At 44.0% G+C, this 16,927-nt stretch overlaps 1 protein-coding gene across 5 annotated transcripts in view; it reads left to right on the top strand.

The window, feature by feature from the left end:
* The window catches only part of HTT (huntingtin), a 146,243-nt gene that overhangs the window by 38,303 nt on the left and 91,013 nt on the right, over positions 1–16,927 (top strand). For 4 of the 5 annotated variants that reach the window (XM_068543520.1, XM_068543519.1, XM_068543517.1 and 1 more), the window contains exons 6-11: positions 91–229; positions 5,815–5,956; positions 6,717–6,895; positions 10,530–10,734; positions 11,934–11,981; positions 14,916–14,996. In XM_068543520.1, the coding sequence (XP_068399621.1) occupies positions 91–229; positions 5,815–5,956; positions 6,717–6,895; positions 10,530–10,734; positions 11,934–11,981; positions 14,916–14,996 (794 nt within the window). The remainder of the gene's footprint in view (positions 1–90; positions 230–5,814; positions 5,957–6,716; positions 6,896–10,529; positions 10,735–11,933; positions 11,982–14,915; positions 14,997–16,927) is intronic. The other variant, XM_068543518.1, reaches the window with a different exon arrangement.

Here is a 16,927-nt window from a genome sequence, read left to right as displayed (position 1 = left end):
TTTTTCCCTAACAGACACTGAAGTCATCGCTTGTGTTTCTCATTAAGGTAGGCCCTGGATGAGTAATTAGTGTCCCTCTCACATGTGCAGGCCTTACTTGGTAAACCTTTTGCCTTGCCTGACGCGCACAAGCAAGAGACCCGAAGAGTCTGTCCAGGAGACCTTGGCTGCAGCTGTCCCTAAGATTATGGCTTCTTTCGGCAATTTTGCAAACGACAATGAAATTAAGGTATGATTGCTGCTTCAAGTCACAAGCGTGGGAGTTGGGCTTTTGCACAGGCAGGCATTTGAGAGTACTTCTCGAGTTAGGCTGTGCTTCATAATTTAGATTAAAATCTTTTGAGCTCTTTGGAGGCACACTGAGAGTTTATTTCCACTTCTGCTTTCTTATTGTGGGGTGAAAAGAGGAATAAGGAGATGGTTTATAGATGCAAAATCAAAAGGCATTTTGCCAGAGCAGACTGGTTTTGGGGTGTAAGATTGACTGCTTAGCCTGGCTGAAGAAAGGCCGCTGTCCCTGGACTGCAGGCAGGAGAAAGCTCACCGATGATGCCTCGTGCGTACGAGTCCCCTGCGGCCGTCGGGGACCACTTCACTTCCTGTTTGTTTTTTGCCCCAACCAGCAACCTTCAAACCCTCTTTAAGTGTTTTGTCTGTAATGTCCAGAAATCATGACCCTGTCACATGGTCTGAGGATTACAGATTCTTGACTTCCTCCTTTTAGTGGGTCAGTCCTGTGTTAGTGTTTTTCTTGGTGTTTCCCTCCACATTTCTAAATAACTTGCTTATACTGCTGGTTTTGGATTTTTAAATTTTTTACAATGGAAAAGATGAATTCAGCTCTAACCCTTCTTCCCTCTTTTTACTACAGTTATATCAGTATTCAGTGTGTACATTATTATGCCTAAGTAAATCGTCACAGCTAGTTATGTTCTGTGCCGTGGTTATGTTTCTTTGTATAACTTTTCGGTATTTCTGGAGTCAGTGATTGCCTCTTTTTCATTTGCTTATTATATCATCTTTGGCAATTTCCGTCTTCTCACATCTCCCACCGGCGCCGTGTGTCTCCATTCAGTTGTGCGCGTGATGGGTAGTTTCCTGGACCCGTTTCCTCCGCTGGAGTCGTCTTGGGCTCCGCAGCCGCTGCTCCAGCCTGGTCAGGGCACCCCTTAGGTCTGTCGCACAGTCATGTCTTGGCTCCCCTGTCCGATGCCTGATTCCTGGCTGCCATGTCTTTGTCTCTCTAGGCTTACTCCTGGAGAGGGGGCTTCCTGAGGAAGGATGACTGGCAAGTAAATCGTTTGAGATTCTGCATTCGTGAAAATGCCTTGATTCCTCCCTCACACTTGGCTGGGCGTAGAGTTCTGGGGTAGAAATCGTCTTCCCTTAGGAATGTACAGGCTTTGCCCCTTTGTCTCGTTGTCTCCAGCGGGGCATCCGAGAAGTCAAATGACCTGATCTCTTAGCCTCTGAATGTGTCCTTCTCTAGAAGGTTTTTACTGTTTTGTGTAGGGGGGAGTGCTGGGTCCTTGACAGACCTTTTAATTTGGAACCTTCTAGCCTTCAGTTCTGGGAAATGTCCTTATATTTCTCTGACAATTTCCCCCCTTTATTTTCTCTGTGCTGTCTTTCTGAAATTTGTTAGTTAGCTGTTGGCCCTCCTGGACTGATGCACATTTGTATTATCTTTTTTTTTTTTTTTTTTTAATAAATTTATTTATTTATTTATTTATTTTGGCTGCGTTGGGTCTTCGTTGCTGCACACGGGCTTTCTCTAGTTGCGGCGAGCGGGGCCTACTCTTCGTTGTGGTGCGCGGGCTTCTCATTGCGGTGGCTTCTCTTGTTGCGGAGCACGGGCTCTAGGCGCGCGGGCTTCAGTAGTTGCGGCACGCGGGCTCAGTAGTTGTGGCTCGCGGGCTCTAGAGCGCAGGCTCAGTAGTTGTGGTGCACGGGCTTAGTTGCTCCGCGGCATGTGGGATCTTCCTGGACCAGGGCTCGAACCCGTGTCCTCTGCATTGGCAGGCGGATTCTTAACCACTGCGCCACCAGGGAAGTCCCTGTGTTATCTTTTGTTTCTATTTTCCATTTCTTTTTTCTGTACTTTTCTAGGAGATGTCCACCCTAAACTCTTCCCTGGAATTTTTGTTCCTGCTGTGTTACTAATTTCTAAGAGCTTTCTCCTCTTCAGAACGTTCATGTTTCCTGGCACCCTCTTCTTGTTTCACGAGTACCCTCTCTTAATCTTTCTGAGGATATTGGTTATAGTTTCTTGACAACTTCCTTTGACCTCCACATTGTGTGTTTCTTCTGACTTCCTCTGTTCTATTTCCTGTCTTTCTCTTTTATGTCAGCAGTTGTCCGCATAGATTTGAGCGAGCCCCTTAAAAAGCTTATTGGAAGCAAGTGTGTGGCAAGCTTTGTCCCCAGGTGGACCTCCTCAGGTAATGGGTGGTGAACCTGCTTTTCCACCGTGGGTCCTTAAATGTCAGTAAGTCTCTTCCTCTTGGACCAGTCAGTATCTCTAAAGGAAAATCCCTCATTCTCCTGCTTGGAGGCGTCAGCCCAGCTGCATTTGTCCCGGGACCCTCGGATGGAAGGGTGCTGACAGTCTCACTGGTCAGAATGCAGACTTCTTCTTAATTTCTGTGTTCTGTCTGTGCCTCGTGTCTGTCCTCAGCTGTGGCAGCATCTCTGGGGATTCCCTGTCCCTGCGGGAGATGGGGCAGTGAAGACCACATCCCGGGCTGCCTGGGTGGGAGAGGGGCTTGGCAGTTTGCCCAAGGAGCTGTTAGATGAGCAGCTGTTTCGTCCCCACATCCACGCCGCTTTCAGGTGTCTCTGGTACTCCTAAGCCTGAGCTTTTCTTGGATTCCTGTGGCTTGAGTGAGCTTGCCTTTGGTTGGTGGCTTTCAGTCCTTCTCCCCAGCTCCCAAAAAGGCTTGCGTGGGAACTTCTGCCTGAGGGCTGCAAATATCAGTCAGTTAACCACTTGTTTACTTTCTAGCTTCCAAAATTTGCGAATGCCTGTAGTCTGCCCTTGTCCCTGTTCTGTTCTTTTTGTCTTTATAAGTTTATGCTTTTTAAACCTTGTACATGTGATTCTGGTGGGGTGTCTGGGGAGTAGAGGTTCACATGTCCAGTACAGCATGTTTGATCAGAAGTTTCCTAACAGGGGCCCTGCTGTGTTATTCTCAGGGTTGCCTGTTAAATATTGAGACTCCCGAGCCTTTTATTTGACTGGTGTGTAATGTACATACAAGAGGCATGTAAGTCATACGTGTACTCCTTGATGAGTGGTCACAAAGCGAATCTGCCCTTGCGGCCACTGCCTAGGTCTGGACATACGGAGTATTACCGGCACCCAGGAGACTCCGCACCATCTTCCTATCACTACTCCCTCCTTCCTCCACAGGGCTGATCACTGGCCTGGCTTCTAATGCCAGAGGATCTGTTTTTAAATTGTAAATATGTAGGACCATACAGTATGTGTTCTTTTCGTCTGGTTTCTTTTGCTCAGCACTAAGCTCGTGAGATTCTCCCACGTCACTGCGTGTGTCAGTAGATCCCGCGGTTTTTCAGAGCTGTGTAGTGTTCCCTCGTGATGAGTGGTGAATGTGCTGCAGCTCATCATTTTACTTCAGCTGGACCTTGGGTCGTTTGTAGTGTTGACTGTCGCGAGCGTTGCTGCTGTGCCTGTCCTTATACGTGTCTCTTGGAGCACAGGTTGTGATAGCTAGAAACGGAGATTGTGGGGTGTGTGTATGTCACCTTCGGTAGATGCCTCCCAACAGCTTTGCTAAGTGGCTGCACGAGCTTACACCTCATCCGTGGTGTGTGCGAGTTCCGGCAGCTCCCTGTCCTCACAGAATTGGAATTTTGGTCATTATAAGTTTAGCCATCTGCTGAGTGTTCTGGAGTCACAGTTCGGTTTAATTGCCATTTCCACTCCCTGAGGTACTCTTGACTCTAAAGCGGAATGAAGTACTCTTAAGTATATGTCCTGCCTATGTTTAGAAAAGTGGAGCTATCTGCCCTGTAGTCTAGCGCACTTCCTCCTCTTATGAGAAGAGCTTTTAAGGATGGTCTAGGTAACCTCCGGCCAGCAGCCTTCTACAGGGCATTCTCGGGACTGTGGGACTTGGACCCAAGAAAGCCCCCTCGGGCTCTCATTCCATTTTACTATTATTCCAAACTTTAAGTTCACCATGGGCTGACTCTTCATAGTAATGTTTAGCTTTCATTCTGCTTAGAAGTTTGGACTAACATAGGATGATTATTTACCGTTTCAGTGATGTGTGTGTGTGTGTGTGTGTGTGTGTATGTTCTCATTCAAAGGAGTTCTTTAAAATGTATCTTTCCTTGAAGCTAAAAAAGTGTGTCAGAGATAAGTTGAGTGGTTTCTCCGGATATTGTCTCTGGGGAGAAACTGGAGGCCACAATCTACTAGGGGTGTCCTGTGGCCGGGGGTCTGGTCCTCCACCTCTCTGGTTCCAGAGGTCTAATCTGTGAATTCACTGAGCGTTGACGAGCCTCTGAGAACCAGTTTATGCCAACACGCAGTTAGGGAGAAGCTTGTTTAAGTCAGATGCCAGTCTGTTAATTAGCTGCCCTTTTGCCGATGGTAGGGCCCCAGTTGTGTCCCTGGCTTGCTCAGCGAGGCCCCATACGTGCCCAACAGTAACTGGGCCAAATCGTTGCTCAGAGCATAGTTTAGAATGATGGGAAATAGACGGTCTTGAGTAACATAGGCACCAAACTCCTGCAGCTGGGTGGTCACCCCCGTTCATTCTTTGGATATTTTTGTGAAGACTAAATGGTCGTCGTTAGCACTATAGCACCCCTAGAATTATAGCACCCCTCCTTTGGGTTTTCTTGGAGGCACGGTAACAAGTCTTATTCTCTGATTTCTTAGGAAAATAGCTGTGAGGAGTGTGTGGTCTCAGCTCAGTTACGTTGCACACGTTTTCCAGACCTGAGACTGTCTCTTGGTGGCATTAGCAGCACGTTTACAAGCCGTCGTTTAGGCTGGGACCTTGCTGTGATTGGCTAGCACCCTTCTCCTGGACTTCATTATTTGCTGTGTTTTTTTCTTTTTTTTTTTTTTTTACTGAATTTATTTTACATAGTGTTATTCGCTGACCCTGGCCCCAACTATTGTGGGGACACCTTTTCTAGAAGTGAAGGCTTTCACTCTCATGTAGGGACGTAGATGCTGAGCAAGTCCCTACTCAGTTTATAAGGAAATAAATTGACTACATATTTGCAGACTGCTCTGAAATATCCCAGATTTGGGGTGCTTCCGTTCAGCTCTAGGAAGGTCTCAAATTGTTAATACTTTATACTCTGCAAGAATTTGGAGCAAGTTATGCTTTTTGAAATTCATGATGGTTTCTTTTTCTTTTTTTTAAAATAAATTTATTTATTTTATTTTATTCATTTTTGGCTGCGTTGGGTCTTTGTTGCCGTGTGCTGGCTTCCTCTAGTTGCAGCGAGCAGGGGCTACTCTTCGTTGCGGTGTGCGGGCTTCTCATTGCAGTGGCTTCTCTTGTTACGGAGCACGGGCTCTAGGCACGCAGGCTTCAGTAGTTGCAGCACGCGGGCTCAGTAGTTGTGGCACACGGACTCTAGAGCGCAGGCTCAGTAGTTGTGGCGCACGGGCTGAGTTGCTCCGGGGCATGTGGGATCTTCCCGGACCAGGGCTCGAACCCGTGTCCCTTGCACTGGCAGGCGGATCCTTAACCACTGCGCCAGGGAAGCCCATGATGAGTTTCACAGGAGCTTCGTCTTCTGTCTACTTGGACTTTGCTTCCACAGGTTCTGTTAAAGGCTTTCATAGCGAATCTGAAGTCCAGCTCTCCTACCGTGCGGCGGACAGCGGCCGGCTCGGCGGTGAGCATCTGCCAGCACTCCAGGAGGACGCAGTACTTTTACAGCTGGCTGCTCAGCGTGCTCTTAGGTGAGGCGCAGGCCTGCTAGTGATTCTCCCCGTGGGGGGTTGGTCACTAGTGTTTACTTGAGACAGGCCTTTGAAATTCTTTAAAATCAGGCAGCCCCTCAGCTTCTGGACCGGGCCCTTTAGCCCTGGCCGGCTGGTAGATGTGAACGAGCCCCCGTGGGGTCTGGGTGAGGGTTCGGAGAAGGCTCCTCCTCCTCGGTGCAGCGGTGCGGATGCGGCCGGGCCCTCGGACAGCTGGCGGGGCGGTGGGCGGGAGCCTTCCCGGGCCTGGCCCTCTGGGCAGCACGCTGCACCACCTCTGCAGAGGCCCTGAGGGCAGGGAGTCCCCGCGGCCGGAAACTGAGGCTCAGGTCCCCGTGAGGGGCCTTCACAGGTGCTCTCTGGACGGGTGTAGGCCTGGTGAAGGTTTCTCCTCCACTGGGGGCAATTGTGGAAATCCATGCTGGCAGGTGCTGCCGGGAGCACGCAGACAGTCGAAGTGAAAGAGCTGCCTGGCTTTCAGAGGCAGTGAAACTCACTCACTGTGCAGGGCCTCGCTGAGCTGAGGCTTTAAATGTTACCCCGTAGAGCCACTCCTGGATTTTGGCCGCTCGCTGAGATACACTGTGTATTTTTTCCCGTAATGTTTGTGCCATCTGTATCCCTCCCTGCCAGCCTCATGATAGGGTTCTGCTTTGGATCTCTTCCTGTTAACAAAAGGAAGCCACGAGTCTCCCAGCAGCGAACCCGATGTGACAGAATCTTGTTGCTGCCTTTGTAGGTTTGCTGGTTCCTGTGGAGGAGGAACACTCCACCCTCCTGATTCTCGGAGTGCTGCTCACACTGAGGTATTTGGTGCCCTTGCTGCAGCAGCAGGTCAAGGACACGAGCCTGAAAGGCAGCTTTGGGGTGACACGGAAAGAGATGGAGGTCTCTCCCTCGACGGAGCAGCTTGTCCAGGTAGGCGCCCCGTGCTTTACTCTAGTGCTTGTGCGCCCGTGACCAACATTCAGAGACTCAACTAATTTGGAAGAGAAGTGGCAGAGCCAAGGCTTAAGAGCGTGGACTCTGGAGCCGGACCCCGTGGTTCAGATCCTAGGTCATGACCCCGGCTACTCGCCCTGTGTGTGGTAGTGATGTCAGGTAAAAATGAAGGCGTCCCTTTACAAGGTCACCGAGGGTACTGTTTACGTAGACCTGCTCGAAGCAAACCCCAACCATCTTATTATTTTATCTACAACTATTTCATGTGTCCCTATAGACGAGGACTCTTTTTTAAAAATTTTAATGACAATGCCCTTGTCATACCTAAAAAAAAGAACACTTTCTTAACATCAGATACCCACGTATCCCCTGTCAGTTTGTTCTTCCGCTCTTTGGAACCAGTATCCAAATAAGATTGGTTGATGAGGATTGTGATTCTCTTTGATCTGATGGTTGCCTTCTGTCCCCATTTTCCCCTTAGAGTTCATTTTTTGAAGAAACAGATTGTCCTGTGGAACTCCCGGCAATCTGATTTTTTATTACTTGACTCTCCGTTGTGTAAATTAGCATGTTTCTTTGTTGTCTGTATTTCCTGTAAACCAATAACTGGAGCTAGAGACTTGTCAGATTTGGTGCATATTTTATAACATACATAATATCTGAGTTCGGTAGTACCTGTACAATATTTTAAAATAAATATTATTGGAGTTGCATGCTCAGAATTTTTTTCTGATTTATATTTAAAAAAAGGCTGCTTAGTCAAGCTTGGAGACCATTGGTCTAGCGGGGGAAGCAAGCAAACAGTCACTAAATAGCAAGGCGGGGGGTGTAGGGTACTGTAGAGTACGTGGTGGGGGCAGGGGGTGTGCATGACCAAGGTCAGGGAGGCATGCTGGGCAGGCTGTTACGAGCTGATGCTTTTGGGTGAGTAGGATTTGACCAGACACAGGGAGTTGGGAGAAGAGAGTTTTATAGACAGAAGCTACAGCCTTTGCCAAGTCCACAGAGTGAGAGAGTGAGAGTGTGCAGGTGAGGGTGAGCTGGGTCCTGTAAAGGTCTCCAGGCTTTCTCACAGGTCAGTAGGGGTGCTGGGGGAAGATGCGGCTGGAGGGATATTGAAAACTGTGTTAAACTAGGAGAGCAGTAATCCTGGGAGGATAGAGTGAAGGGGTATGGGATGTGGTGCTTAATTAATTACCGATTTTCTTAATAGTTAACGTTTCTTCAACATGGTTAAACAACATGGCACCTTGTTGCATTAGCAAGCTAGGTAAGATTGTCTCTAAAACGTATCTAATCTATTTTCTTTTGACTGATGGCCATTTTGAATTAAAGTATTTTGATTAAGAAGTTCAGCTCAGCTAATGTAATAATAGCTTGGCTAGCTATATTTAAATAGAGTTTAAAATAATCCTGAGCCTGGCTAAACTGTTAAGCAAGTGTGGGCAAAATATAGATACTTTTAGATATGCAAGAATTCAGTTTGCTTTTCATGTGCACTTATTTTTTTCATGTATGCTTTTTGAAAAAATTATTTGAAGATGTATTCCAGCAAAATGAGAAATAGATAACAAAAAAAGAGGAAGTCCTGAAATCCAAGAAACAAAGCACCTAACCCAGGAATGTGTTAGAAGCAATTCTAAGATGACTGGTGCTGTGTGCCATTCAGATTAGAAACAGGAAGTCCAAGGAGCTGCCTGTGGCCAATGTTATGATTAAGTGCTGGGAAAAAGGGAAGGCATGTGTGTATGTTAAAAGGAGGGAAAAACCAGGAAGATTTATAAAAGTAAGTTATCCAATTATGAAACAAATAAAAAGGTTGAATAATTTTAAGCAAGTAAGAGATTATGATAAAAGAGAATCCATTTAACGGTTATCCTTGGGACATTCTCTTTCAAGTGACACAGGACTAGTAATAATGAAATACTTCTTTCTTTTTGGTTCCAGTCACATTAATAGGCCTTGCAGTGAAGGATGTTAATTTACACATGATGAGACACGTACTGATTTTTTTTTTTTTTATTGGAGTATAATTGCTTTACAATGCCGTGTTAGTTTCTGCTGTACAACGAAGTGTATCAGCTATACGTATACCTGTATCCCCTCCCTCTTGGACCTCCCCTCCCCCGCATCCCACCCATCTAGGTCATCACAGAGCACCGAGCTGAGCTCCCTGTGCTATACCGCAGGTTCCCACTAGCTCTCTGTTTTACACATGGTAGTGTACTTAGGTCAATAGTAATCTCCCAATTCATCCCACCCTCCCCTTCCTGCCCACCGTGTCCACATGTCTGTTCTCTATGTCTGCGTCTCTATTCCTGCCCTGCAGATAGGTTCATCTGCACCATTTTTCTAGATTCCACATATATGCGTTAATATGCAATACGTGTTTTTCTCTTTCTGACTGACTTTGCTCTGTATGACAGATGCTCAACATCTAGGCAAAGCACATGTGATTTTAAAAGTTACATCGTAGTAGATAAATGTAACCCTTAATATAAAAGCACTCAGGTTGCTAACAGAATTTGGGAGGAGGCAGATGAGGTGAGGGAATGTGGGTGCTCATTTCCCCCATTTACATAGTAAGAAGTCAAGAGATTCTTTGCTCAGAGTAGATGGCTCAGAAATCACGGATTTCTGAGCTGATTACCTAGAGCAGGGCTCATGGGCCAGCTACTCAACTCCAGCACCGTAGCAGGAAAGCAGCCACAGACAGTACACACACAGCCGTGTTCCAGTAAAACTTTATGTGCAAAAACCGATGGAGGGCCAGATTGCCTGTGGACTGTAGTTTGCAGATCTGTGACCTAGAGTTATGGAGGTAACCATCAGAAGAACTAAAGACAAGTCAGTCAAAGTAGCCACCTTTGAGACTTTTACTTTTTATTCTATAAACTGCTATACTGTCTTTTTAAAAAAACGTATACATAACTTTTATGATATTAAAGGTAAGGCTGCCCAACTTAGCAAATAAAAATAGGGGGTACCAGTTATTTGAATTTCAGATAAATCATCAGGAATCTTGTGGTGTAAGTATGCCTGAAATTGCATGGGACACAGTTACACTACAAAATTATTTGTTTATCTGAAATTCAGGTTTAGCTGGGTACTCTGTATATTATCTGGCACCTCTAATTGAAGGGAAAAAGGATAAATACACTATGTTCATATAATGTGATATAGTATTAAAAGCACTAATAAAGTTTAATGTAATGCCTTTAAAAGCTTTGGAAACCCTTTCTCAGTGGCGCTCATGACAGTACTTCTTGCTTTATTAAGTGTGTGTTCGGCTAGCTGTGCGCTCCGTGTATTTTGGGCTTTACTCTCCTTTACTAATCATCAGTTTAGGGAGCTGGAGCTCTTCATTAGCATGCTTCTGCTTTTGTGGAAGTGCTCTATTGACTTTTAAGGAGGTAATGTAACAGTGAAAAAAATCCTGGGACTTTAGAAAACAGCATGGAAGCTATGATCACACTGGTAGAAGGGATAGAGAAGTTTTTAGAGAGTGAAATGAAGGCATACATTTTCCCAGCGTAAGAGAAAACAAAAACCTGAAACCTAGGACACATTTTAAAAAGCATGGGAATAACACTGGTGTTTCTATTTCTAGGTGTACGAATTGACCTTGCATTATACTCAGCACCAAGACCACAATGTTGTGACTGGGGCCCTGGAACTCCTGCAGCAGCTCCTCAGAACCCCTCCACCTGAGCTCCTGCGAGCACTGACCACAGCGGGCGGCATCGGGCAGCTCACTGCCGCTAAGGATGAGCCCGGTTGCCGAAGTCGTAGCGGAAGCATCGTGGAGCTTATAGGTAAGGCGTTAGGAAGGTGACTCTTGGAGTCCACCCTGCAGTGTTATTGGCCCCTCTCCTGACCCTTGCTCCGGTGCTGTGCTGAGCAACGGACAGCTCAGTTCCTTAGGAGACTTGCGATGCAGGTGTCGTCCTTATTGTGTGGACGGGGCAGGGCTGAGGTGGGAAGGCTAGGTGGCAGGGTGAGGCCGGCACGTGAAGCCCACCTCCTGCATCTGACTCGGCTGCCTCCGCGCGGCATTTCATCTGTCGTGAAGTGGAAGCATTCGGGAAGGGATTTCCAGACCCTGTGTCCCTTTGCCAGAGGTGGGGTCTTCAAGTCTTCCTGGAATTCTGGACTCCTTTTCTGCCCTCTGGGCCCTTTTTGCTGTCGCACCTGATTCTAGAAAACCCCTTCTGTTCCTCTTCTCATGGCACCTCCTCCGCCCCATCTCTGCTCTTCTTCCCCATGCTCTTGGGCACTGGGCCCTAATCCCGCCACAGGATGCTGCTGTAGACCTACCAGTCTAATGTGGAGTTGCCCCTGGGGAGCTGGAAGAGATCGGTCCCTGAGTCGCAGCCTCTAGAACTGGGTCTGGCACAGCGGCGGAGGCTTCTTTCTGCAGCCTTTGCTGACTGCGCTGACTAGGCCCGGCTCATGGGGTCTTTTTAGTGCAGTGTGGCCTTTACCCACAGCATCTGCAGACCAGGGAAGGTTGGCGGGAAGTCTGACTGCTGCCTCGTTTGAACACAAGTGTTTGCCTGAACCACGAGTAGAAAATGTTGATCTGCCTATCCACTGTCCTTTGTACTGAACAATCCTTTTCTCTGTGGAATGCATGCCTTACAAATAATTGCTGGAAATACTAATTTCTAATGATTGTTTCTAATGAAAATTTGTATTTAATTATTAGTTGGCCAAATAATCCGAGATTTCTAATGTTTTTAGTTTGACTTTTTAAATGCACTTTGAGCTCTTTTGCATTTTAGGTCATATCTTTAGAACTGTGTATTTGAGTGTTAATATAATTTTCATGTTGAAATTAAAATTGTAACATGCAGTTTTCATGTTACAGTATGGTAGTTAAGCACCACCTGTAGAAATATGTTCACATATTTTCTAGTTTTAAAGTTGAATCAAGCTTAAAGATTTTCTAATTCCTTCTGGATTTTAGCGGCTTGTTACCTTACTTTCATCTGTCATTTTCTGTGATTTACAGCTGGAGGGGGTTCTTCATGCAGCCCTGTCCTTTCAAGAAAACAAAAAGGTGATTATTTCAGAAATGATTCTTATTTTGAATCTTACTGCTTTTTCTGTATTTCTGTAATGTAATTGGCTATGCCCATAACTCTTCTCAACAGGGTGATTATATGTATAAATGTTGCTGGAATCTGATAACCAGGCCTGAATAGTCCTGTAGGATGGCTTTTTAAAGAATAATTAATTAATTAATTAATTTATGGCTGCATTGGGTCTTCGTTGCTGGGCGTGGGCTTTCTCTAGTTGAGGTGAGCGGGGGCTACTCTTTGTTGCAGCGAGCCGGCTTCTCATTGCGGTGGCTTCTCTTGTTGCGGAGCACAGGCTCTAGGTGCGCGGGCTTCAGTAGTTGTGGCTCGCGGGCTCTAGAGCACAGGCTCAGTAGTTGTGGCACACGGGCTTCGTTGCTCTGCGGCATGTGGGATCTTCCCGGACCAGGGCTTGAACCCGTGTCCCCTGCATTAGCAGGTGGATTCTTAACCACTGTGCCACCAGGGAAGTCCCTAGGATGGGTTTTAAAAGCTGCTTGTGTATCAGAATTGGTTTGTCATATATTTCTTTTTTTTTCTTTTTTTTTTGGTTGTACCACATGGCTTATGGGATTTTAGTTCCCTGACCAGAGATTAAACCCGGGGCCCCGGCAATGAGAGCACCGTATCCTAACCACTGGACCACCACAGAATTCCCTGTCATAAATTTCTAATGCTTTAGGCCAGGGGTCAGCACATGTTTTCTGTAAAGGGCCAGGTGGTACACATTTTAGCCTGTGGCACTTACTGTCTCTTTTGCAATGATTCAACTCTGTCCTGTGGCAGGAAGGCAGCCATAGACAATACTAAGCTAATGGGTGCAACTTCATTCCAGTACAACTTTATTTTACAGAACTGGGCGAGCTGGAGTTTGCCTTCTCCTGCTTTAGGGAATGTTATGTTTGTAAAGGTAACTCATCTTCCCAATGAATTTTGTGTAGTATTAGGAATAGTGTTTGGTTAATTATTTGGTGAATTTGGGCCTGGTTGTCATTTTTCAGACATATTTAGCTTTGTACATACCTAAGTTTCTGAGAGTTTGTTTATTTTTATTTAATTGAATTGTGTCTGACATGGTCTGATAGCTTTGGTACACGTCATCACTTATAGCACCAATTATGTTCTGTTCCAGTCTAGATTTCCATAGGAAAGAATTGCTGTTGTTTTCTATTTTGAAATTCTAAAAGACTTCTACCTTTTTTTTTTTTTTTTGAGGTATAATTGACGTGTAACAACTAATCTTTTACATACAACATACTAATCTTTTTTGTGTGTCATGAGTTGAGTATTTAATTGAGAGCCTAATGCCTAATATTATTTGTAGTATTGAATGGGATCTTAACAGGAATAATATTCTAGCCTTAACTGGATTAAGTTAAGCATTTCCTAGAAGTACTTAGAATTAATAATATTTGGGCCATCATAGTGTGGGATAGTTAGTCAAGTTTGAGATTTTGGTGAAAACACTGAGATTGCTTGAAAACTGAAAGGCTTCTAGGAAAAGCTAGCCTTTCTATTCTTGGACTAGGAAGAGATTTTCAGGCATGTGACTAGATTTCTCCGGCACTTGCCTTGTTTGTTTCTCAGTCACTCTTGCTGATGATGATGAGAAGATGACTCATTGACTGGTAGAGATGTATTTTGTTTTCTTGGGGCTGGGACGTGCGATTTGTCCTCAATCTCTTTTTTGTTTTTCCAGTGTTTTGTTGTTGTTGTTTTTATTTAGAGCTGCAGTTTTCACAGTTTCCTGTCATAGCTGCAGAATTCTTTTTTTCAAGTGAAATCTGCCAGTACATAGGAGAGAGAAAAACAGAGCTGTTGTTGTTGGATGTAAGATCAGGGTGAGGGCTGGGGGCTGTGGCCTGGCATCTTGGCAGCAGCTTGGCCCTTGCCCCCTCTTCGGGAGAACTCCTTGGAACAGATTTGCAAACTACTGTTTCCAAAGACAGAGACTGCTTTCATTAACTCTGAATTCACAGGTTGGAATGTTATTTGCTTTCTCAAGGTAAATCACTTGTTCTGTAATAAAGGACCCTGTTATTTAGTAGATAAGCCAAGTTGCTGTGTTAGTTTCATCTAGATTTTGAGTATCCTTTGCTTTTTTCCGGCGTGGGGGGGAGGGCTTTAATGTCACATCAGTGTAGATTTACGGAAGTTATCACCCCTATGACTTAATCTTTGAAGAGCAGTGAAATTAGAAATTGGAACTTACCAGTAATTATATTGATAGTGTCGTTTAATGACATTTATATGTAACATAACCAAAATGATTTAATGATCCCAGTTAAATCATGTTAAGACTTTTATTTTCTTTTTTTCTTATTAATATAATTTAGAAACCATGTACTGTAAAATGTATTTTTAGGATTTTGCAAAAGATGAAATATTCCATTCTCACAGATCATAACAGTACTTGAGTACTGATTATCAATGATAGAAATCTAGCAGATTAAAAGATAATAAAATAAAAGTGACTTTTAGGTATGAAAGTTTTATATATAAGTTTTGATGTGCCATTGGAGATATGACATGAATATTCCAAAGGCTAATAGAATTGGTTCTAGCCATAACTTACCATTTTTAAGATTAAATAGTAATATAAATTATTTAACATTAACAGTAGTCTAAGTCAATAAATATTAATTATTAAAGTACTTTGTAGTACAGATTGAGAATCATTGCTTTTAATTCTTTTTCCATATAGGTTTATTGACTTCAATAATACTCTAAGTATGATATCTCTGCATTTTTTGTGTTTCACACTCTAGAGGTATAAAGGAACTTATATATAATGACGGACTGAGAGCAGGAATTAAATATACTTACGATATTCCTCTTGGAATGTACATTTATTTGATTTTCAAAGTTCGTCCTTTTAGCAAGCTTAAAAGGACTCTCGCTACATCGTTTCCTAGGGAAAGTGCTCTTTGGAGAAGCAGCAGCCTGGGAGGATGACTCTGAGTCAAGGTCAGACGGCAGCAGCCCCACCTTTGCAGGTAGCTCTCTCGGAGTGGCCGTCGTGTCCTCCTTGCTCTCCCCTGCTGCCCCCACCTCCTCCCCTCCCCTGCACCTCCGTGGATCTTGCTCCTGGGAGGCAGCAGTGAAGCCAGCTTGCTCAAATGGTGGATAATTCAGGCGTCTTTTATAGTGTTCACTTTGAAATGTGTGTTTTCTTGCATCAGGTGTTTGCTGTTTTCCTTGGCTTAAGCTGTTTTAAAATTAGGTTTATACTCCCTGAGTGTAAGTCTTTTTGAGAAGAGGATGGTGGGTAAAGTGTCTCATGAATTGCATTGGTTGTGAGGGGGAAAATGGGATTTCTACTTCTTCCTGGTTCAGAGCCTCAGAAAAATTGTCTGAGGCTCTGAACCAGGAAGAAATAGAAAATATGAACAGACCGATTATCAGTATTGAAATTGAATCAGTAATTTAAAAACTCCCAACAAACAAAGGTCCAGAACCAGATGGCTTCACAGGGGAATTCCACCAAACATTTAGAGAAGAGTTAACACCTAGCCTTGTGAAACTATTCCAGAAAATTGCAGAGGAAGGAACACTTCCAAACTCATTCTATGAGGCCACTGTCACCTTGATACTGAAACCAGACAAAGATACCACAAAAAAAGAAAATTATAGGCCAATATCATTGACGAACATAGATGTAGTCAAATAGGATTTATCCCAGGGATGCAAGGATTTTTCACTATCCACAAATCAATGTGATAGACCACATCAACAAATTGAAGAATAAAAACCATATGATCATCTCAATAGATGCAGAAAAAGCTTTTGAAAAAATTCAACATCCATTTATGATAAAAACTCTCCAGAAAGTGGGCGTAGAGGGAACATACCTCAACATAATAAGGGCTATATATGACAAACACACAGCTAACATCATACTCAGTGGTGAAAAGTTGAAAGCATTCCATCTAAGATCAGGAACAAGACAAGGATGCCCAATCTCGCCACTTTTATTCAACATAGTTTTGGAAGTCATAACCACAGCAATCAGAGAAGAAAAAGAAATAAAAAGAATCCAAGTTGGAAAGGAAGAAGTAAAACTGTCAGTGTTTGCAGATGATACTACACATAAAAAATCCTAAAGATGCCACCAGAAAACTACAAGAGCTCATCAATGAATTTGGTAACGTTGCTGGGTACAAAATTAATATACAAAATTAATACACACTAACAATAAAATGCCAGAAAGAGAAATTAAGGAAACAATCCCATTTAGCATCTCATCAAAAACAAAAAACAAAAAACCTAGGAATAAACCTACCTAAGGAGGCAAAAGACCTGTACTCCAAAAACTATAAGACACTGATGAAAGAAATTGAAGACAACATAAACAGATGGAAAGATATACTGTGATCTTGGACTGGAAGAATCAATATTGTTAAAATGACCATACCCCCAAGGCAATCTACAGATTCATTGCAATCCCTATCAAATTACCAGTGGCATTTTTTACAGAACTGGAACAAAAAAATTTTTTAATTTGTGTGGAAACACAAAAGACCCTGAATAGTCAAAACAATCTTGAAAAAGAAGAATGGAGCTGGAAGAATCACTCCCTGACTTCAGACTCTACTACAAAGCTACACTAATTAAAACAGTATGGTACTGGCACAAAAACTGACACACGGATCAGTGCAACAGGATAGAAAGCCCAGACATAAACCCACACACTTATGGTCAATTAATCTACAACATACGAGGCAAGACTATACAATGGAGGAAAGACAGTCTCTTCAATAAAGTGGTGCTGGGAACACTGGACAGCTAAATGTAAAAGAATGAAATTAGAACATTCTCTAAACCATATACGAAAATAAACTAAAAATGGATTGAAGACCTAAATGTAAGACCAGATACTATAAAACTCCTAGAGGAAAACATAGGCAGAATACTCTTTGACATAAAT

This window comes from Eschrichtius robustus, chromosome 4, assembly GCF_028021215.1.
Source record: "Eschrichtius robustus isolate mEscRob2 chromosome 4, mEscRob2.pri, whole genome shotgun sequence".
Classification (NCBI taxonomy): domain Eukaryota; kingdom Metazoa; phylum Chordata; class Mammalia; order Artiodactyla; family Eschrichtiidae; genus Eschrichtius; species Eschrichtius robustus.
The sequence above is the reverse complement of the archived record's forward strand: the minus strand, read 5'-3'. Positions and strand labels throughout refer to the sequence as shown.